The sequence below is a fragment of the Arachis stenosperma genome, chromosome 7 (assembly GCF_014773155.1).
Source record: "Arachis stenosperma cultivar V10309 chromosome 7, arast.V10309.gnm1.PFL2, whole genome shotgun sequence".
Taxonomy (NCBI): Eukaryota; Viridiplantae; Streptophyta; class Magnoliopsida; order Fabales; family Fabaceae; genus Arachis; species Arachis stenosperma.
The window spans coordinates 89382372-89405859 of NC_080383.1; the positions used below are offsets into that span (position 1 = coordinate 89382372).

General features: G+C 36.9%; 2 protein-coding genes across 2 annotated transcripts; one reads left to right on the top strand and one right to left on the bottom strand.

Annotated features, from left to right (window-relative positions):
- Nucleotides 1-2826: 2826 nt before the first annotated feature.
- LOC130940097 (uncharacterized) lies at nucleotides 2827-3555 on the top strand. Its single transcript, XM_057868146.1, has 2 exons — nucleotides 2827-3110; nucleotides 3225-3555. Exons 1-2 carry the CDS (start codon nucleotides 2827-2829, stop codon nucleotides 3553-3555), a joined length of 615 nt encoding a protein of 204 aa, XP_057724129.1.
- Nucleotides 3556-15646: 12091 nt separating this feature from the next.
- LOC130940098 (uncharacterized) lies at nucleotides 15647-16504 on the bottom strand. Its single transcript, XM_057868149.1, has one exon. The coding sequence runs from the start codon at nucleotides 16502-16504 to the stop codon at nucleotides 15647-15649; it is 858 nt and encodes a 285-aa protein (XP_057724132.1).
- Nucleotides 16505-23488: the final 6984 nt, after the last annotated feature.

Genomic DNA, 23488 nt, shown 5'->3' on the forward strand with positions numbered 1-23488 from the left:
TGGTGTTTGGGCATACTTTGATGGGACATAACTTGGACTCGGATCTCTGTTTTGTACCAAATCTGTTTAGAAATGAAATTGGATCCGGGATGTCCATGCCGTTCGAAGAACGGGTGAAAAACGATTTAAAATGAGGAAGTTATGTCCGTTGGAAGATTGGGGTTTAAATCTGTGAATTCTGCAGTTTTTAACTTAGAAAATTTAGCAGAATGACCCTTGCGCGTGGGCGCACTTGGCGCGTACGCGCCGTTCTTCCGAAAAGTGCCATCCACGCGTGCGCGTGATGTGCGCGGGCGCGCCGATTGTGCTGCACCCAATGCCCAGCCATTTTCCAAGAGTTATGCCAAGACTGTGCCAGTGTTGTGCCTGGGGCACGAGAACACCCGCGTACGCGTGGTTGACGCGTGCGCGTCGATTGGCAAGTTTGTAATCCACGCGTTAGCGTGCATGACGCTTGCGCGTCGATGAGTTTTTTAAGGCCATCCGCGCGTGCGCGTGGAGTGCGCGTACGCGTGGCCCTGCTTTCATGCCAACGTTGATTTTTGAGTTCTAAGAGCCAAATCTCATACTTTAAGCCTCCGATCTCACCCTTATGTATTAAATCATTATGATATGCCTATCAATGAGAAAAGAGTTAGGGGATGTGGTAACTTGCGAGTGAAGCAAGGGGAAAAGTTATGATCAATGATGATCAACGATGAGTATGAGATGGAGGATGACGGTGGGAGTACCGTGTATGCCATGAGCCGAAGGGCTATATTTATTGATAAATGGCTGGTTCTTGATTGGACCATGAGCCGGATGGCTGAGTTATTGCCGGGTCACGGCAAAGCCATTATTGATTATGGCTGAGAATAATTGCATATGATTAATGATGAATGTATTTGTGATACCTGGGTAGTAGTAAGGGTGGTGGTTCGTCCCACTTGCTCCAGGTTAATGTTTGAGATTTGATAACAATGAGGATTGATAATATGAATTGAGATTGAATGAATATATGTTTGAGATACCTGGGCAGTAGCAAGGGTTGTGGCTCGTCCCACTTGCTCCGGGTTAATGTTTAAGATACCTGGGCAGTAGCAAGGTTGTGGCTCGTCCCACTTGCTCCGGGTAATGGTGAAAAATGTTGAATGTAAGCATGCTTGTGTTTTCTCTCTGGTTGTAAGGTGACAGGGCACCGATACCCTCTAATGGCGACAGGGCGCAGATACCTCTAATGGCGACAGGGCGCAGATACCCTCTAATGGTGACAGGGCACATATTCCTCTAATGATATTATACGCAACAGAGAGACTGTGCCCGGGTTAGCTACCGACACGTCGGGTTGGCTTGATAACCGACATGATATCATCAGCCATAGGGCAGGCATTCATCATTTGCATATGTTTGAATTGTTTGGGTTGCCTATTGTTTTGGATTCTATATCATATATGCTATGTTACCTGATTACATGCTACTTGTTCTACTTGTACCTTATTTGTGTATTACTTGTCTGTATTGCTTGTGTTTATACAACTGAGAGATCCCTCAGGATGGTGTTGGTGGATGATGGGGGCTGTTCTTGATGAGATGAATTGATAATGCGATTGCATAATGATGATGATTTTCGAATGAGATCATTTGAGCTCCCTGGGTAGACGTAGTGATGTGATTTCACTAGCTCCAGGCGAGGGTATGATGATGATATAGAGTTGCTGAGGCAGAACAACTGATGATGGTTTTGCTTATGATTCTGAGTCTGATTCGTGAAAGAATCAGCGAATTGGGAAACATGTGTAACATGAACTAGATTTAGTATCCCCTTACGACAGATGCCTATTTAGGATTAGTGAGAATCTAGGCTGGATACTTGGTGAAAAGGAGTTTAGAAACGCTTAGTGAGTTTTTATTGCAGTGCATTGTATTATTTGGCACTTTTACCGTACTGGGAACCCATGGGCCCGGGGTTCTCATTCCGTATATATCTCTTGTTTTTCAGATACAGGTCAGGTGCTCAGAAGTGAGCTGCGGTTCGTCTGAGAGACGGCGAAGATATTTATTTTCTCTACTTTGTTTTGCTTAGAATCTCTCCACCTTTGTTTTGAAAGGATTATATTATGTGTTGAACTCTTTTGGAACTTGCCTATAGAGGCTCTTATGTTTCCTTTGGGAGAGATTAGGATGTACTGTTGTCAACTACTTTCATACTGTACCCTAGCCGGCCTAAACTTCGCGGGTCGCGACTAGTGGCTATTACTTATGTTATATATATATCCGTTATCTATCTCTTAATCTCCTTTATGCCTTGTCCGTTTTATCGCTTTCGGCTTCACAGTTTAACTTTTCGTTGTCGAAACGTGAGTGATACGTCTTCGCGATTTTATTTCTACTCTTTTCAGGCTTCTCGATTAATACTCCTTTCGAAATTAACTACATTTATATATTAAAAATCCACCTGAGAGTCGTACCACCGTAATATCATTGACTTATGACTCGAGCATAAGGATTTGAATATTAGGGTGTTACATTATGGTATCAGAGCAGTTCGTCCTCGTGAGCCTGAGGGATGGAATGCTTATGCTTCAATGCATACTCTGAGTCTGTGCCTGTGCTAGTTAGGGTATCTAACTGATACATCTAGCATGAAGTCCATGAGTGTACCTTTGGTACTTTGAAGCACTATACTTCCGATATTGAGACTGATCAACTTGATATCGATTGTTTGGTGTGTATAGGAACCAGATGGCGCCTCGTGGACCCGGTCGGGGACGTGAGAGAGATCGTACTAGTACTCAGGAACCGGAAAATCAACCCGAATAACCCGGTAAACTTAGGCGGCGTTGGAGAATGGCTGCTGCTATGCAGGCCACTGCGGAGGCTCTTTGCCTGAAGGACAGTGTGTTGAATTTGCTACCTATTGCTCACGGGGAAGCATCGCATTGGTGGCAAGGGGCTCGACGTCTCCTGCAGCAGGGGAATGATCCTATCACCTGGGGTGCCTTCCAAGTGGAATTTTATAAGAAGTACTTCCCGAATTCTGCTAGAACGGCCAAGGAACTTGAATTACTGCAACTGAAGCAGGGTACAATGTCCATATCTGAGTATACGGATAAATTTGAGGAGTTATTTAGGTTTTCTCGTATGTGTCAAGGAACCCCGGGAGACTTCGAGGAATGGAAGTGTATTAAGTATGAGGGGGGACTTCGAAGTGAAATCCTGAGCTCCGTTGGACCGATGGAGATTAGGGTCTTCTCCGAACTTGTAAACAATAGCCGTATTGCTGAAGAATGTGTGAGGAAGGCTGTTGAGGCGAAGAATGACCATCAGGAGTCCCACCGCAGGGAGCACAATCAAGAGTACCCAACAAGGGGTCAAGAGTTTAAGAGAAGAGGATACCCACAACGTTCTCCCCAAAGGCGAAATGACCTTGCGACGAATAAAAATTCCCAAGAAAAAGGTAGGGAAAAACAAATAGTGGCTGCTTCAGATGTTTTGAGCTGTCAGAGATGTGGAGGTCATCACCCAAATAGACCGTGTCGTTATGGTTCGGGTTTATGTTACAATTGCGGAAGCTAGGACATTGGGTCAGAGATTGCCCACACCGGAAGGATCGGGAGACTGCCAGGTCCGATTTTCATACCTGAGGTAATAAGAAAACTGATAACTTAATTCTTTACCACTTTAGATAATGCTGAAGGCGGGTATTCACTCATAATACATGGTTGAATGAAAAATTATGATCTGTTCTAGATAACCCTAAGTTATCTTAATAGAAGGTTGGTGAGCATAAATGATTAGGTAGGCTTTAACGGAAAGCAACCTCAGAACGGAATGACTGGTGGGCGATGTCAAAGCCATCATTCGAGAACTCCGTCGAGGTAGATGGGACTTTGCCATGGTTGTAGAAGGAGTTGGACATGTGTCCTAGAAACGTCCTAAGAAGGTCAACCGGAATACTACCAAGAGCCAACAACAAGGTCGTGTGTTCACTACAACAAGGGGGATACCGTTAGATCCGACAGTTTGGGAATTGGTAAGCGAAAGATTGGTAACAACGTGCTAAAAGAACGATTAAGTTGGTATGTGGTTTGGCTATCATAGATAGAAATTTAGTGAATGCCAGTCAAGCTAAGTTGTGGTGAGCACTTGAGGAAGTAAGTGATAGAGCTCGTACTAGACGAGAGATCAGAATAAAGCAACGGAAACTTGTGGAAGCAGTAACACAGGATAGCTACGATGAGAGCTGTAAAAGTTACTATAGTATCTTATGTTTGAATACTAGAAGGGTTAAGCGGTTACTGGCAAGTAATGATCCCAAGTAGTTTGAAATGATTGCGGCTGCGAGCTTTGTGGTTCTAAAGCGGATGAGGAAATTATCATTAATGCACAATTGGATTTAGATGATGAGAGAGTGCAAGTTGTGGTGTTGAGAGATGTACTGTGATGTTTGGTCATAGTGACCTTGGTTTTAGTTTGAGATTATAATGATTGATTTTGAAAGACGAATGTGAAAACCATTAAATCGAAATGCGATGCGGTATTGGGATTGGTTTGGGGAACCCGACGGTGGTAAACTCCAATTTTTGGAGAGGTGCTGTTGAAAATTTCCGACGAATGTGAAAACCATTAAATCGAAATGCCGATGCGGTATTGGGATTGGTTGAGGGAACCCGTGAGGGTGGTAAACTCCAATTTTTGGAGAGGTGCTGTTGAAAATTTTCCCAAGAATTTGAAGGAGTATTTGGTTATGTTTTTGAAAATGATTTTTGATCTGAGTAACTTCAACAAAAGAGATGTGTCTCGAAAGCTTTTATAGATTAGTAAAGGAAAGCGGATTCTTAAGAGTTTGTCAGCTTGTTAGCACAAACTCGTTGAATTCTAAAACGAAGAAAGCTTTGATTGATTATAATGATGTGGGATGATGGCTATGATTAACGAATATGGCAATTATTGATGACATGATTCGAGATTTAATAAGGTGTGAGTTGATAAGACGGTAAAAGTAAGGAACGAGGCTGTTGGTCGGCGTTGAACAAATGACCGAGACCCTTGGAGATAGAGAAATCAGCGCGGCAACGGAAGCGCGTAGAGTAAAGGGACCTTGGAACTGTTATGTGTTTGATATAAAGGCATACTATGTCGCGTACTCGTAGGGATGGATGGATTTTCAAGGCGAAAATTTTGTTAGGGGGGTAGAATGTAATACCCGGTCTAACCGAAATTAATTAAATAATGAGTTAAGTAGGAGCGAATATGGTGGAAGATTTGGCAATTGGAATTGATGATTTCAATGATATTTGGATTCAGTGAATTTTTCCGAGTCGGAAGACATAGTTTTCTGCGTAAAAGCGCGCAGTGGAATTTTGATCGGCAGTACCGGCTGAGACCTGTCTGGTACTGCAGCTGAGAAAATTGATTATGAGTAAATAAGATTAAGAAATGAGGAATTATGATTAGGGGAGGTAGAAATATTTAAAGTGCGATTTGGAGCGCTAATCTTAAAGGTTTTAGCCCAAAATTGGACCAACGGACAAAAATAAGTGAACTGGGCCTAAGTGGGCCCAAGACCCAACATATATAAACATTAGTTATGAGCATTTCAGCTCATTTTACCCTAAAGAGAAGGGTTGGGGCGCTGAATTAAGAAGAGAGAAGAGAAGAGAGAAAACCTAACTCTCTTTGATCTTCAAATCACCATAACTTGAGCTACGGAGCTCCGATTGACGAGCCGTTTGCAGCCACGCGTCGCTCTTCTCATCCTCTACAATTATATCTAAGTTTTGTGGTGAGTATTCCATTCATATCTGCCCAGTTTTCGAAATTCCCCACTGTTACACGTTTTTGGGAAGTTAGTGTTGAAATCTTGTGATTTTGGGTGTTTAGGGATACTCCAACATGGATTCTAAGTGGGTTCTATCCCTAATTCATGGGCTGAGGTAAGAAGTGCTCAAACCCTTGTGATTATCATCTTTATGAGCCTAGGTGATGTATGTATGTGATTGGTTATGTTAGTGTATTTGGTGATTTTGATGCACAATTGGGAGGTTGGTATTGCTTGTGGACCTTTGGTGAGGCTTGGAGCTAAGGGTGGTGGAGACTTCCATAGAAGAGGCTCAATTGATTTGGCTACAAGAGGTACGGTTTAAGTTTCATTTAAGTACCGTGTGTGTGATGAGAATTCCTAGGCTAGATGCCCCTAGGATTAAGTTTGGATTGTGTAAATGGTTGATGCTAATATGCATAGTTGTATGTAATGTGAATTGATGATTGGGTGAGAATTGTGTGGCCTTGTATGCTTGGTGTATTGAAAATTTGAAGTATTGGATAATGAGTATTAATTTGTGGTTATGCATTTAATTGTTAAATTGGGCCGGAGGCCGTAAATTTAGGCCGGAGGCCGGAAAGAGGTAAGGGAGGTAAGTTGATGTGTGCATTGTATGATGACACAAGTGATTGGATGAATTTCATATAATGAATATGCGAATGATTGGGTGATTGTGAATAATGAGGTGTGAGGAGTTGAAGGGTGAAATTATGTAGATGAAGTATGTTTGGTTTGGGTTGAGAAATATTATGTCATATGTGATTGATTATTGATGTCTTGATGGTATGGTGATGCATGAGAGGTATATATGTTGTGATATATGCTTGAGGGATGATTAAGGTTGATTTGTGGGTGAAACCACGATAGTGATTATGATATTGATTATGTATAATGATGGTTGATTGGAAATAGTATTGTTGGAAATTGAGATGAGGAAGGATGTATGACATGTTATATGTTTGTATTTAGCCATTTGCTTGAAAGGGTAAAGATGGTTATATGATGGTTTTGCGATTCGTGGTAAAGTGTTAAGTATGAGTTGAGGAGGCTTGATGTGATTTTGGGTATATTTTGATTGGTTTCAAAAGGGTTGAAATTGGCATGTTTTGGTTGATTTTGAAAGAGTGAAAATGGCTTGTTTTGAAAAGGCATATTGTAGTTTTGTATGAAAATATGGTGTTTGGGCATACTTTGATGGGACATAACTTGGACTACGGATCTTGTTTTGTACCAAATCTGTTTAGAAATGAAATTGGATCCGGGATGTCCATGCCGTTCGAAGAACGGGTGAAAACGATTTAAAATTAGGAAGTTATGTCCGTTGGAAGATTGCGGTTTAAATCTGTGAATTCTGCAGTTTTTAACTTAGAAAATTTTAGCAGAATGACCCCTTGCGCGTGGGCACACTTGGCGGTACGCGCCGTTCTTCCGAAAAGTGCCATCCACGCGTGCGCGTGATGTGCGCGGGCGCGCCGATTGTGCACCCAATGCCCAGCCATTTTCCAGAGAGTTATGCCAGGACTGTGCCAGTGTTGTGCCTGGGCACGAGAACACCGCGTACGCGTGGTTGACGCGTGCGCGTCGATTGGCAAGTTTGTAATCCACGCGTTAGCGTGCATGACGCTGCGCGTCGATGAGTTTTTAAGGCCATCCGCGCGTGCGCGTGGAGTGCGCGTACGCGTGGCCCTCTTTCATGCCAACGTTGATTTTTGAGTTCTAGAGCCAAATCTATACTTTTAAGCCTCCGATCTCACCCTTATGTATTAAATCATTATGATATGCCTATCAATGAGAAAAGAGTTAGGGGATGTGGTAACTTGCGAGTGAAGCAAGGGGAAAAGTTATGATCAATGATGATCAACGATGAGTATATGAGATATGGAGGATGACGTGGGAGTACCGTGTATGCCATGAGCCGAAGGGCTATTTATTGATAATGGCTGGTTCTTGATTGGACCATGAGCCGGATGGCTGAGTTATGCCGGGTCACGGCAAAGCCATTATGATTAGGCTGAGAATATTGCATATGATTAATGAATGAATGTATTTGTGATACCTGGGTAGTAGTAAGGGTGGTGGTTCGTCCCACTTGCTCCAGGTTAATGTTGAGATTTGATAATGGGAGATAATTGAATTGATTAATGAATATGTTTGAGATACCTGGGCAGTAGCAAGGGTGTGGTCGTCCACTTGCTCCGGGTTAATGTTTAAGATACTGGGCAGTAGCAAGGGTTGTGGCTCGTCCCACTTGCTCCGGGTAATGTGAAAAATGTTGAATGTAAGCATGCTTGTGTTTTCTCTCTGGTTGTAAGGGTGACAGGCACCGATACCCTCTAATGGCGACAGGGCGCAGATACCCTCTAATGGCGACAGGGCGCAGATACCCTCTAATGGTGACAGGGCACATATTCCCTCTAATGATATTAATACGCAACAGAGAGACTGTGCCCGGGTTAGCTACCGGACACGTCGGGTTGGCTTGATAACCGACAGATGATATCATCAGCATAGGGCAGGCATTCATCATTTGCATATGTTTGAATTGTTTGGGTTTGCCTATTGTTTTGGATTTCTATATCATATATGCTATGTTACCTGATTACATGCTACTTGTTCTACTTGTACCTTATTTGTGTATTACTTGTCTGTATTGCTTGTGTTTGTACAACTGAGAGATCCCTCATGATGGTGTTGGTGGATGATGGGGGCTGTTCTTGATGAGATGAATTGATAATGCGATTGCATAATGATGATGATTTTCGAATGAGATCATTTGAGCTCCCTGGGTAGACGCAGTGATGTGATTTCACTAGCTCCAGGCGAGGGTATGATGTATTGATATAGAGTTGCTGAGGCAGAACAACTGATGATGGTTTTGCTTATGATTCTGAGTCTGATTCGTGAAAGAATCAGCGAATTGGGAAACATGTGTAACATGAACTAGATTTAGTATCCCCTTACGACAGATGCCTATTTATGGATTAGTGAGAATCTAGGCTGGATACTTGGTGAAAAGGAGTTTAGGACGCTTAGTGAGTTTTTATTACAGTGCATTGTATTTATTTGGCACTTTTACCGTACTGGGAACCCATGGGCCCGGGGTTCTCATTCCGTATATATCTCTTGTTTTTCAGATACAGGTTCAGGTGCTCAGAAGTGAGCTGCGGTTCGTCTGAGAGACGGCGAAGATATTTATTTTCTCTACTTTGTGTTTTGCTTAGAATCTCTCCACCTTTGTTTTGAAAGGATTATATTATGTGTTGAACTCTTTTGGAACTTGCCTATAGAGGCTCTTATGTTTCCTTTGGGAGAGATTAGGATGTACTGTTGTCAACTACTTTCATACTGTACCCTAGCCGACCTAAACTTCGCGGGTCGCGACTAGTGGCTATTACTTATGTTATATATATCTATCCGTTATCTATCTCTTAATCTCCTTTATGCCTTGTCCGTTTATCGCTTTCGGCTTCACAGTTTAACTTTTCGTTGTCAAAACGTGAGTGATACGTCTTCGCGATTTTATTTCTACTCTTTTCAGGCTTCTCGATTAATACTCCTTTCGAAATTAACTACATTTATATATTAAAAATCCACCTGAGAGTCGTACCACCGTAATATCATTGACTTATGACTCGAGCATAAGGATTTGAATATTAGGGTGTTACACAAAATATCTTTAATGTCCTCTGAATATCATCTACTATATAAAGTTCAGTGACAAAGTTTTGCAACCATATGCTATGAAATCGGAATCAGAGTACCTAATGATCTCCAAATTTTTTGATCTCCAATAAATAAGCATGTAATCATTTGTTTTCTTTAAATAATGCATTACGCGTTTAACAACTATCTAATGATCTATGTCTGGATTGCTCAAGTATCTACCCAACACTCCAACTATAAATGATATATCGAGATGTGTTCAGAATTGAGCATACACTAAATTCCGTAGTGCTGATGCATAAGGTTTATCATGCATTTCTGTCTTCTCAAGATCATTTTGGGGCATTGCTTGAGACTAAACTTGTCTCCTTTAGCTACGGGTAAGTCCATTGGTCTACAATTTTCCATGACATATCTACTTAAAATCTTTTTTGATATAGTTCTTTTGTGATAATCCAATAATACCTTGAGAGTGATCTCTTAGTATCTCGATTCCTAATACAAAAGAGGCATCACCAAGATCTTTCATTTCGAATTTGTTCGATAGAAATTTCTTAGTTTTATGCGACAAGCCTATATCGTTACTGGCAAGTAGAATGTCATCAACATATAAGACCAAAAATATGTATTTACTCCCACTGAACTTGTGGTATACACATTCATCTATAATATTTACCTCAAAACTATATGAGGTAATGCCTTAAACTTGTGACACCATTGACGAGAAGCTTGTTTGAGATCATAGATGGATTTTCTCCTTTTTCTGTTAGATCTCCTTAATGGTACTTCTTGAGGTTGTTGAACTTGCTGTACGGGTTAGGATTGAGAAGGATTCTTATTATTTTCCTATGCTGTAGCAGTATCTTGAGCAACAACAGTATTCTCATTGTTCTCTTGTACTGTAACTGGATATACAGTAGAATTCTCATTTTGCTCTTGTACTATAACTGTATCTTGAATAACAATAGGCACAAGGACCTGATCATTGTCAGTTATGGAATCCTCATCAAAAGCAACATTTCTAATATTTCCTTCCCCCGAAACTCAACATCCTTAAGAAATCTTGCATTTTTCATTTCAAAAATAGATCTTGATGCAGGATTGTAAAACTTGTACCCCGTGAACGCTCAGCATAACCAACAAAGTAGCAACTAATTGTTCTTGAGTCCAAATTTCTTTCATGCGACCTATAAGGTTGCGCCTCAGCTGGACATCCCCAAATATACAAATGATTTATACTAGGCCTTTTCCCAGTCCAAATTTCATATGGGGATTTATTAACTGCTTTGCTTGGTACCCTATTAAGGATGTACACTATGGTCTTTAAGACTTCTCCCCAGAGTAATTCAGGCAAGGAAGAATGACTAATCATACTTCTCACCATGTTCTTAAGAGTTCAGTTCCTTCGCTCTGCAACACCATTCATGCTAGGTTTGCCTGGCATGGTGTATTGCGAAATAATACCATACTCCTCTAAGAAAAGAGCAAAAGGCCCGGGACGTTGCTCACCTGATCTGTCATATCTTCCGTAGTATTCACCACCACGATCAGATTTGACAGCTTTAATTTTCTTTCCAAGTTGAAGTTCAACTTCAGCTTTAAAAGACTTGAAAACATCCAAGACTTGGGACTTTTCATGAATACTGTAACGAGAGTAGTCATCTATGAACGTAATAAAGTACCGTTGTCCATTCCAAGAGACAGTAGGGAATGGGCCACACATATCAGTATGTATCAGTTCTAAGACATCTTTAGCTCTATTGGCACCTAATTTCCTTTCATTTGTCCTTTTTCCCTTTCTGCACTCAATGCAGACTTCAAAGTTTGCTAAATTTAGGAGTCCAAGAATTCCATCCAACACGAGCCTTTGAATTCTCTATTTAGAGATGTGACCTAGGCATTTGTGACATAATGATGCCGAATTCTCATTTAGTTTTTGTTTTGTACATGTTTGCAGTATTTCATTATTATAGGAATTCAAATCAAACCTATATAGATTATCCACCTAACAACCAGAGTAAATATTATTCGAATTATAAAATAGACTGACTTTATTGTTTTCAAATGAATAAAAATAACCTGATTTGTCAAACAAAAAAACAAAAACTAAATTTCGTCTAAATGACAGTGCATAAAATGTCTCTAATAAATTCAAGTAAAATCCACTCGTGGAACATAATCTAAGGTTCTAATAGCTTCGACTGCAACTATATTGCCGTCTACCACATAGATGTATCTTTCAACATCACTTGGCGGTCGGCTCCACAGGCAACCCTGCATAGTAACACTTACATGAGTAGTAGCAGCAGAATCTACCCACCAAGTATCAACAGGTGCATAAATTAAACTAGCCTCAGAACAAACTAAAGTAAGAATTATACTCTTCTTTACACGCCAAGTGGCATATTTGGTACAATCTTTCTTCATATGTCCCACCTTCTTACAGAAGAAATAGGTTGAAGCTTGATCCTGTTTCTTAGCCTTTTTCTGCTGAGAAGGTGCATCTGCAGTAGTATCACGCTTTCTTTTATACTGAGAAGATGAAACCATGTGAGCACTTTCAGTCTTATCTTGTTGTAGCCTCTCTTCTTCTTGCACACAGTGAGATATAAGCTCATTTAAGGACCAAGTGTCCTTCAAAGTGTTATAACTCATTTTGAATTGCCCAAAGTGTGCAGGAAGGGAAGTCAAAATGAAATGCATAAGTAAATCTTCAGACAACTATAACTTTAGTGCTTTCAATTTTGAAGCAAGACGAGACATTTCCATAATGTAGTCCCTTATGTTCCCTTTAACTTTATACCTCATGGAGACAAGTTTGCTCAAAAGGCTACTTACCTCCGCCTTTTCATTCTTAGTGAAGAATTTTTCAACATCTTTCATGAACTATTTGGCATCTTTATCCTCAGTAATTGAGCCCCGAAACACCTCAGGAATTGAGCATTCATGATCATAATGCTCATTCGATTGGATCTCTCCCACTTCTCTATTTTAACCTCATTGAGATTTTCTTGAATGAAAGTGAGTTTCTCCTCTCGAAGAGCTATATCCAGATCCATACTGTAACACCCTACCACACAGGGCCTTACGCTTAAGTCGTAAAGCAGAGGTGGCAAGGTATTACAACCTCCAAAAGAAAATGATATCTACATAGATATAGTTGGGTGAAATCATATTTAGGAGCCTTGAAGAACAAGCTAAACAAATTGATAAACAGGAAATCGTGACACACTCGCATGGATATTCGTAAAATGGACAGGTAAAATCGAAAGATAACTGTACACATATATATACATATCAGAGTTCCAAAACTCAGACAGCAAGCTCCAGACTCGACCTGCGAAGCTAAGGCCGACCAGAGTATATAATTATGTATATGTACAACCCAAAATAAAACTCAAACCACAAAATAAACCCCTGTATCTCCAAGTCGACCTCTAGGAGGGACAAAACACAAAATATACATGCGGAGATTCTATAAACATATATACATAGCCTAAAACAAAATATGACAGTCCAAAAGACAGTTCTTCGCTCGTAAGGAAGATACCCAAACGCTCAACGAGGTGTCTCTCGACCTGCATCTGAAAATAACAACATAGTATGGGATGAGAACCAGAGGTTCTCAGTATGGTAAAGGTGCCCGCATAGTTAATATAAAAGGTATCGGGAAAGCCAGAGGCATTCCTAGAACTTCGACACTCAGATTTCAACCTAAGAATTCAACTAAACCAGAAATTAGGTAAGTTGTCTAAGGTATTCTAATTCTGAATCTAACTTTAACCTAATAATTCACGTTCTGTCTCCTCTATTCCTCCGAATCACTGGTAGAACAACCCTCTCTCCTCACACCTTCGTCAAGAGAAATTTTTAAGAAAACATACACATACAGCTCAAACAAAGAAAACACAGATAGAGAAGCATTCACAGCAAATAGAACAAGTAGCGGATAAGCAGTTTTAAACAGTTAAGCAAACCAAAACAATGCACACTCAAGCAGACAAACAAATGCATATGATGTATGCCTGTCCTATGGCTGATGAGTCTCATCTGTCGGTTATACAGCCAACCCGACAAGTCCTGGTAGTTAACCATTGGACAGTCCCTCTGTGCGCGCATCCCCAAGCTCAATAATATTCCATGGAGTCAAACTCCAAGCTCAAATATAATATTCCATGGAGTCACACTCCAAGCTCAATAGTATAGTATTCCATGGAGTTGAACTCCAAGCTCAATAATATAGTATTCCATGGAGTTAAACTCCAAGCTCAATAATATTCAATATTCATATTTATATGCATGCCCATGGGGGAATCCGGGGAGTTAAAGTGCCCGGTCACATCTTGCGACAGAGGGTCAACAAATAGTCTCAAATACACAAGCCACATAATAATCTCTTTCCCTTTTAAAATAATACCTCAAATCAAAACTCCAATTCTTATAGAAATTTTGGCAATATATCCTCTAAGACTCAAATTTCTGCCACCCTTCAAGGGTCCCAACTATCAAACCAAACACCTCTCAGTCATTCAAATCATTTCCAATAACAAATTATTTCAAAATCAAGCAAATACTAATATTAAATCTTTTTTTTCAAACCGACCAACTTCAACAGCAAATTATTGACAACAGCTAAACCTCACATTTTATACCATATACACAATCCATAAATTATTCATTCATTTCATTCCTATCTTAAGGTCTTCTAGCCTAAGTTTTCACGTGACATTAAACATTAACTACGAGAAACCAAAACCATACCTTCGTACGGAATCAAAATATTCAAAGCTCCGAAGAAGCTTTTTGACTGAGCTATTGAAGAAGAAAATGTCCAGAATCGTTTATGCCTCCTAAAATTCCCGTTGGCCAAATTCAAAAGAAAGAGGAGCTACGTCATTGTCAACTTCCACTAATAAAAATGGTGCCAACGTATAGAGGAGGAGGTTACGAATACTCTTACCGGACTAGATTTTTGATTGGAGTTACGGATTGCAAGAAATCAAAGCCGGAAGTTCGAAGGAATTTACGTTCTTTCCTTTTTTTTTTCTTCGTTACGCTACTCTCTCTCTTTTTCTTTCTTATGATGTTCATCTATATATATATATATACGTATGACTTATGAAGGCTTATATATAAGCCGCCTTAGCTTTCCTTATTATTATTATATTTATATGTATGTATATATGCATAATAATAGTGATAATATATATATATAACTTAATTCAAACTATAAACCGCCTTTGATTTTTATCCTTTATAATTAATAATAGTAATAATAATATTCGCAATAGCAATGATGATCATGTAATAATAATAATAATAATAATAATAATAATAATAATAATAATAGTAATAATAATTACAACAACAACGTAGTGAATATAATAACAATAATGAATACATAATACTAGGGTTTAAAACTATATAAATTTATACTACATATAATACTCATGACAATTATATCTAATAATAATAATAATAATAATAATAATAATAATAATAATAATAATAATAATAATAATAATAATAATAATATAGATTTGATTAAATTCAAATTATTATAAAATTAGTTCAATTACTGATAATAAAAATAATTTTCTAAAAATAAAAAATTTTAATTTTATAAAATAAATTATAACTTATTTATATTTATATTTTTAAAACTGAAGGTCGCTACATTCTACCCACCTTACAAAAATTTTCGCCCTCGAAAATTGATATAAAATTAGAAAAGATTCATACTAACGTAACTTTCCTTCTTAAACATGTCAAAGAAAACAGAAAGATTTGACATGCTTAGTTTGTAAATCCAGTATATTCTTATAACTTAAAAGTCTACGCAAAGTGGAAGATACAAGATAGATTCGATGCAGAAAGGTTATAAGGCAGGTTGGTATTAGAACGACGGGGTTATCGTTTCTAATATTCGCGTCATCTAGCTCCTAAGTTCTGCTGATTCTAATGGTGTCATCATACGTAATACTATCAAAACTGGTTCAACCTCTAACACTAAACCTATCACAACTTACTTTTTCTCTCGACACCTAACTGGTTATCAAAGAGATATTTCTATCGGCCTAAATTCCTAGTCCGTGTCCAACTCCAAAACTACATCCAGCCTTTCCAGTCCTAAACTTCCATATCTGGTTATGTAACCTAAACGAAAGCGGGGTCCTAGCTCTATACAGAACAAATCCTGTCTACGCATTCGGTATCATACTTACCTCGATCCTGTCGTGGCCAACCCGTATTTGCGGCTCTCCCACGCGAACAATCCCTAGACATATGTCCCGGTGCTCCACATCGAAAACACATTCCCAGTCCGTACCTGCGCGGCTCTTCTGGAGTGGTCTCACCAAAGCCTTCATGTAGCAGTGTCCACTTCATGGAGCAATCCTCAGCGAGCTGGCTCTTCTTAACCAACTCAGTGAAATTTGTTAACTTTTGTGGATACACATAATTAAAGATATCTCTCCTTAGTCCTTTCTCGTACTGAGCACACTTCCATTCCTCATAATCAGCTGGATTTCCTTGACAAGTTTTTGAGAAACGGCACAGGTTGTCGAATTCACGGGTATAGTCGGCAACGGACATATCCTTTTGCTTCAGCTGCATTAACTCCAATTCCTTTGCAATGCGAAATGCATGCAAGAAATATCTCCCATAAAACTCTGTCTTGAATCCATGCCAAGAGACATCCGTTAACTCCACCTGCAAGGTATGACACAATTCTTGCCACCAATTCTGAGCATCTCCTTCCAATATATGAGTCACTATCTCTACTGACTGTACTTCAGGAACATGCTGAGTGTACAAAAACCTCTCCACTTCTCGAAACCACTGATCAGCCTCCAGGGCATTGGCGTTTCCGTTAAACCGAGGTGGACCACTCTTGAGGAAGTCAGTAAGGGTCATAGACCTATAATATCGACTTACGTTACTTGTACTAGCACTAGGGTTTCCACCTGGACGTCCTTGCATTGGTTCAACCACGGGATTTCCTCTCTGAACACCTCGTTCGGATCCACGAGACGACATTTGGTCCCTGTTCACACCAAACAAGTGATATTAAGTTGATCAGTCTCAATATCGCAAGTTTAATGTTTCAAGTTCCAGATGCATGCTCATGAACATTTATGCCATATATATCAATCAGATATCCTAATAGCACATACACACACCCAGAGTATGCCCAGAAGCATAATCAGTCCATCCCTCAGGCTCTATAGGAACGAACTGCTCTGATACCATAATGTAACACCCTACCACACAGGGCCTTACGCTTAAGTCGTAAAGCAGAGGTGGCAAGGTATTACAACCTCCAAAAGAAAATGATATCTACATAGATATAGTTGGGTGAAATCATATTTAGGAGCCTTGAAGAACAAGCTAAACAAATTGATAAACAGGAAATCGTGACACACTCGCATGGATATTCGTAAAATGGACAGGTAAAATCGAAAGATAACTGTACACATATATATACATATCAGAGTTCCAAAACTCAGACAGCAAGCTCCAGACTCGACCTGCGAAGCTAAGGCCGACCAGAGTATATAATTATGTATATGTACAACCCAAAATAAAACTCAAACCACAAAATAAACCCCTGTATCTCCAAGTCGACCTCTAGGAGGGACAAAACACAAAATATACATGCGGAGATTCTATAAACATATATACATAGCCTAAAACAAATATGACAGTCCAAAAGACAGTTCTTCGCTCGTAAGGAAGATACCCAAACGCTCAACGAGGTGTCTCTCGACCTGCATCTGAAAATAACAACATAGTATGGGATGAGAACCAGAGGTTCTCAGTATGGTAAAGGTGCCCGCATAGTTAATATAAAAGGTATCGGGAAAGCCAGAGGCATTCCTAGAACTTCGACACTCAGATTTCAACCTAAGAATTCAACTAAACCAGAAATTAGGTAAGTTGTCTAAGGTATTCTAATTCTGAATCTAACTTTAACCTAATAATTCACGTTCTGTCTCCTCTATTCCTCCGAATCACTGGTAGAACAACCCTCTCTCCTCACACCTTCGTCAAGAGAAATTTTTAAGAAAACATACACATACAGCTCAAACAAAGAAAACACAGATAGAGAAGCATTCACAGCAAATAGAACAAGTAGCGGATAAGCAGTTTTAAACAGTTAAGCAAACCAAAACAATGCACACTCAAGCAGACAAACAAATGCATATGATGTATGCCTGTCCTATGGCTGATGAGTCTCATCTGTCGGTTATACAGCCAACCCGACAAGTCCTGGTAGTTAACCATTGGACAGTCCCTCTGTGCGCGCATCCCCAAGCTCAATAATATTCCATGGAGTCAAACTCCAAGCTCAAATATAATATTCCATGGAGTCACACTCCAAGCTCAATAGTATAGTATTCCATGGAGTTGAACTCCAAGCTCAATAATATAGTATTCCATGGAGTTAAACTCCAAGCTCAATAATATTCAATATTCATATTTATATGCATGCCCATGGGGGAATCCGGGGAGTTAAAGTGCCCGGTCACATCTTGCGACAGAGGGTCAACAAATAGTCTCAAATACACAAGCCACATAATAATCTCTTTCCCTTTTAAAATAATACCTCAAATCAAAACTCCAATTCTTATAGAAATTTTGGCAATATATCCTCTAAGACTCAAATTTCTGCCACCCTTCAAGGGTCCCAACTATCAAACCAAACACCTCTCAGTCATTCAAATCATTTCCAATAACAAATTATTTCAAAATCAAGCAAATACTAATATTAAATCTTTTTTTTCAAACCGACCAACTTCAACAGCAAATTATTGACAACAGCTAAACCTCACATTTTATACCATATACACAATCCATAAATTATTCATTCATTTCATTCCTATCTTAAGGTCTTCTAGCCTAAGTTTTCACGTGACATTAAACATTAACTACGAGAAACCAAAACCATACCTTCGTACGGAATCAAAATATTCAAAGCTCCGAAGAAGCTTTTTGACTGAGCTATTGAAGAAGAAAATGTCCAGAATCGTTTATGCCTCCTAAAATTCCCGTTGGCCAAATTCAAAAGAAAGAGGAGCTACGTCATTGTCAACTTCCACTAATAAAAAATGGTGCCAACGTATAGAGGAGGAGGTTACGAATACTCTTACCGGACTAGATTTTTGATTGGAGTTACGGATTGCAAGAAATCAAAGCCGGAAGTTCGAAGGAATTTACGTTCTTTCCTTTTTTTTTTCTTCGTTACGCTACTCTCTCTCTTTTTCTTTCTTATGATGTTCATCTATATATATATATATACGTATGACTTATGAAGGCTTATATATAAGCCGCCTTAGCTTTCCTTATTATTATTATATATTTATATGTATGTATATATGCATAATAATAGTGATAATATATATATATATAACTTAATTCAAACTATAAACCGCCTTTGATTTTTATCCTTTATAATTAATAATAGTAATAATAATATTCGCAATAGCAATGATGATCATGTAATAATAATAATAATAATAATAATAATAATAATAATAATAGTAATAATAATAACAACAACAACGTAGTGAATATAATAACAATAATGAATACATAATACTAGGGTTTAAAACTATATAAATTTATACTACATATAATACTCATGACAATTATATCTAATAATAATAATAATAATAATAATAATAATAATAATAATAATAATAATAATAATAATAATAATATAGATTTGATTAAATTCAAATTATTATAAAATTAGTTCAATTACTGATAATAAAAATAATTTTCTAAAAATAAAAAATTTTAATTTTATAAAATAAATTATAACTTATTTATATTTATATTTTTAAAACTGAAGGTCGCTACACATACAACCGAGGACAATCTCCATGGTATCCTTCCAAACCTTAAAGTTTGAACCATTTAGCATAGGAATACTGTTATTGTGTAAAAACATTGGCAGCTGAAGCCATATTTTCTTTTTATTAGAACAAAAAAAATATGTAGTAAACATTAGTTAAATAATGGGAGAAAAATCTATATTGAGATATCTAGAACAACATTAATTTTCAATCTTTGGATTGAAAATTAACTGTAAGTGATACTCTCATTGCAGTAACAAATATTGTCAAAATTCATATCACACATTAAGCATTTCTTTGGACCGACTTAATGTGCACATGGAAACTTAAATTTTGCAACCTATTTTATTACCGCGTATATTTTCTATTAATTTTCAAACAATAACCTTCCTTTGAACCGATTATTGACCGTATAATTAATAGAAAATAAACAAAAGTGTGCAATGCTTATTATTTGGCCAAACAATAAACTTCCTTTGGGTCGATTATTATCCGCATAAATAATAAGCATTACTTTATTCTTAATAAGTTACTCAAACATATATTTACTATCAACATGTGTATATAATTCGGCCAAATATAGACCTTCCTTTGGGCTGACCAATATTCACATGTATTATATATCACCATATTTCTTATGTTTTAAATAAATCAATTTTTACAAAAAGAGACTACTTTGGCAGCATAATATTCAATTAATTTATTCCAAAACCAAATCTTTATAAAAAAAAGTGGGTATAATAATCCAAATTGTTACTAATTTTCTTATGTAACAATTAAATAATATTTTTTATTACTCAAATATTATTAATGTATACACACAATTTGGCCAAATATAAATCTTCTTTTAGTAGATTAATATTCGCATAAGTGACATGTACACAATAATCTTTATATCCCAAAAAGGATTATTAATCAATTTTATTCTAATTAATGTTACACAAAAAAACAGATCCAAGACGATCAAAGATTAGCAATACTTTATTAATATTAAAAAAAAATCAATTTATTACTTATTATAAAAAAAAGTTCAAAAAAATTTTTGCTAAACTAATAAAAGGAAGACCATCTCATGTAAAATATATACATGTCTCAATGTATAATCAAATATATATATATATATAAACGATTAGTAGTATACATATATTTATATATAGGGTAGTGCTAGGGAGCCAATGGCTTAAGTGTACAATGTGTACAATGGGCTAAATTTTTGGTCCATGAATAAAATGAACATCACCATACTAGCTAGAATAACCATCCGATACCAAAGATAACCATCCGGATACCAAGGATAATAAACATCTCAATAAAAAATTAAACTGATTTTGGGGTTCACCAAGGATCGAACTCTTGACCTTTCGAATCTAGAACTCTAATACCATATCTGAAACCACTCATCCCAAAAGCGTAACCTGACAGGACAATGTAACACTAATGGTCATATCTCTAATACTTCTTAAACCTCCATTGTACATATTGTACGCTTAGGCCATTGGCTCCCTAGACTTTTTCTTTTAGTTATCTCTGTGGCTAACATGGTGGCTGTGTTAGAAAGGATTTGATTCATATTTACGCCACAATTGTAATTAGAGAAGATCTGTTCTGTCTCGTATTTGGAAAGCAAGTGTCTGAACTGGTAATAAAGCTGATGATATTGAAGATAACATCAAATATTAGCATGACTAAATTAGTGAATGTTTGGTCCCTTCCACCATCATTTGCGTTAAGTCAAAATCTTGATTTGCTCATTTTAACTAAGTAAAATAAATAACCATTGTGCTCAAACATACCTAGGATGATGTCTCGTTACATATGGAGGATCATGACCTACAGAAAAAAATATGCACATTATATGCCACCAATTCGTGACCTTCAATTTGTAAGTTCTCATTAATTATTGAAATATTTTTATTATAATAAAAAGTACTCAAATTTGTACTTAAACATATTACATCATATTTGTTATGCAGATATATGTCCTAATCAAAAAGAATGATCACTGGTATCTAATAGTAGTGAGCATTCCTGACAAAATACTTTATCATTTAAACTCTCACTGTAAGGTTGAATATGATGAACCATGCAAGCATCATATTAGAAATATAGTAAGTTCACCTACTCCGTTGCAAAGCAAATAATAACATTACTTCGAATAATAAAGCACAATATTCTTATTACAGGGAGTGGCTCTTTCTAAAATAATATTTTCAGAAAAGTATGCAGAATATGTTATACAAAAAATAGTGAATTTCGAGGATTGGGAAGTCCGTAGAAAAATAGGTATTCCTAGATACACAAATAGGTAATTATTCAAATTGCTTGTTATTTAATTTAATATATATATTTTGCTTTCGATGGCCTTACTTGTATTACATGATACGTTTTCACACAGCAATGATTCAGCTGTATGGGTTATGCAATGGATGGATGTGCAACAGGAATTCACTCTTGTTGTCCCCCCAAAGGTAACTTTTAACATACAAAATTTTGCTCTTTAATTACAGTAATACATGTGTTAACGTTTAGTAAAAATAAATTATAGTTGCATGAGGAAAGAACTAAAATGTATTTAGTATTGGATTTCATCACCAGAGATTGGAATAAGATACGGACAGATGTTAACGAGGATTTCAATTATAGTGGCTTATGATACACCCATAGCATCTTTATTGAAATTGGGAAGAATTATTCATGTCTTCTTGTTAGACTTACTAAAATAGACAAATTTTTTAATTATGTATTTTTTATCTCTCTCATTGTGTATCACTTTTACGTTATCCTATTAAGAACTTACTTATAATTTTGGATAAAACTAAAAATCATCAGTGTTAACCTCATTTTTTTTTTCAATTTTTTATGATGAAGTCATCTTTATTAAAGTAAAAAAATAAACTGTATAATATATAATTTACAACTATAACTACAAAATTACTTGAAATTTAGATAATAATGATCTATTCACTGATTATGCTAGGTCCTTTTTGTAAATGATTAAAGATCGAAGTGAAATTTTACTCTTAAAATTTTAAATTTATCTTTTTCATTTTTATATAAAATTTTAAATTTACATATTTTTAAAAATAATATATTTATATTTTTGCTCATTTAAATATTGAAATAATAATTAAAAAGATAAATTAAAACTTAATAGACTCATCAAATTTTAATAGAATCATCGAAAGTTAACATTTGGATGGTTTTATTTATTGGAATTTCTTTTTTATGAATACAACTTCAGTTATATTTGTTCATAAATAAATTTGTTTGCATTCAAAAACTTTAAGTATGGAAATAATAATTTACTCGTCAATTTATGCATGAGTTATTTTTTTATTTTATTTTTTCATCAATGTGATAAAAATCAAACTAAAATTATCAAAAAATGAATAGTGATATCCATTATCTTTGTATCAGTCTACTCTCCAAAACATTGTCACCGTATTTGGTTGGAGTTCACAATTAATGAGATGGATTAACAAGAGTACAAGATATTGCATATTAATAGTTTGAACTTTGAACTTGTGGAAAAAATAAAAAATGAATCACAAAGGGAAAAGAGAACTAGAGAAGTCGTGGGACTCTCTGATGCATACATTATGAAATATGAATAGCAACTATTTAATTTTCTAATGAAAAGATTTTGGGATTTCACATGGTACAGAACTATTATCATACAACAAAATACTGATCGTAAACAACCCCGATCAGAGTTTAACTATTGTCGAAAAATGGCACGGACGAATTTGGAGAGATGAAAATGAGTATTGGGACAAGGGCAAGCATTTCAAAGTGAAATCTTCAAAAATTAACTCCTGCTTATGTAATTCACATCACTGTACATTTATCTTTAGCTTTTCCATTTGCTTTGGGTGTTGTAGATCCAGAAGACGATGAATGCCTCCCTGTGTTTCTTGCCACCTCCTGTGAATAGCATTTGATAGAAAATTTGCAAAAGCTTCCATTTTTAAATTTCAATTATATAGGCTGGTCATCAAACCAATGCATGTTCCTATTAATTATCCGGACATTTGTCATCGATTTAAGATCTCCATTGAAATTCAAAATAATCAATCAACCCAATTGCACGTATGAGATACGAAGGCAACAAATACCAGGGATGTATATATCCAAATCACTTTAGATAATGATCGGTTGACAA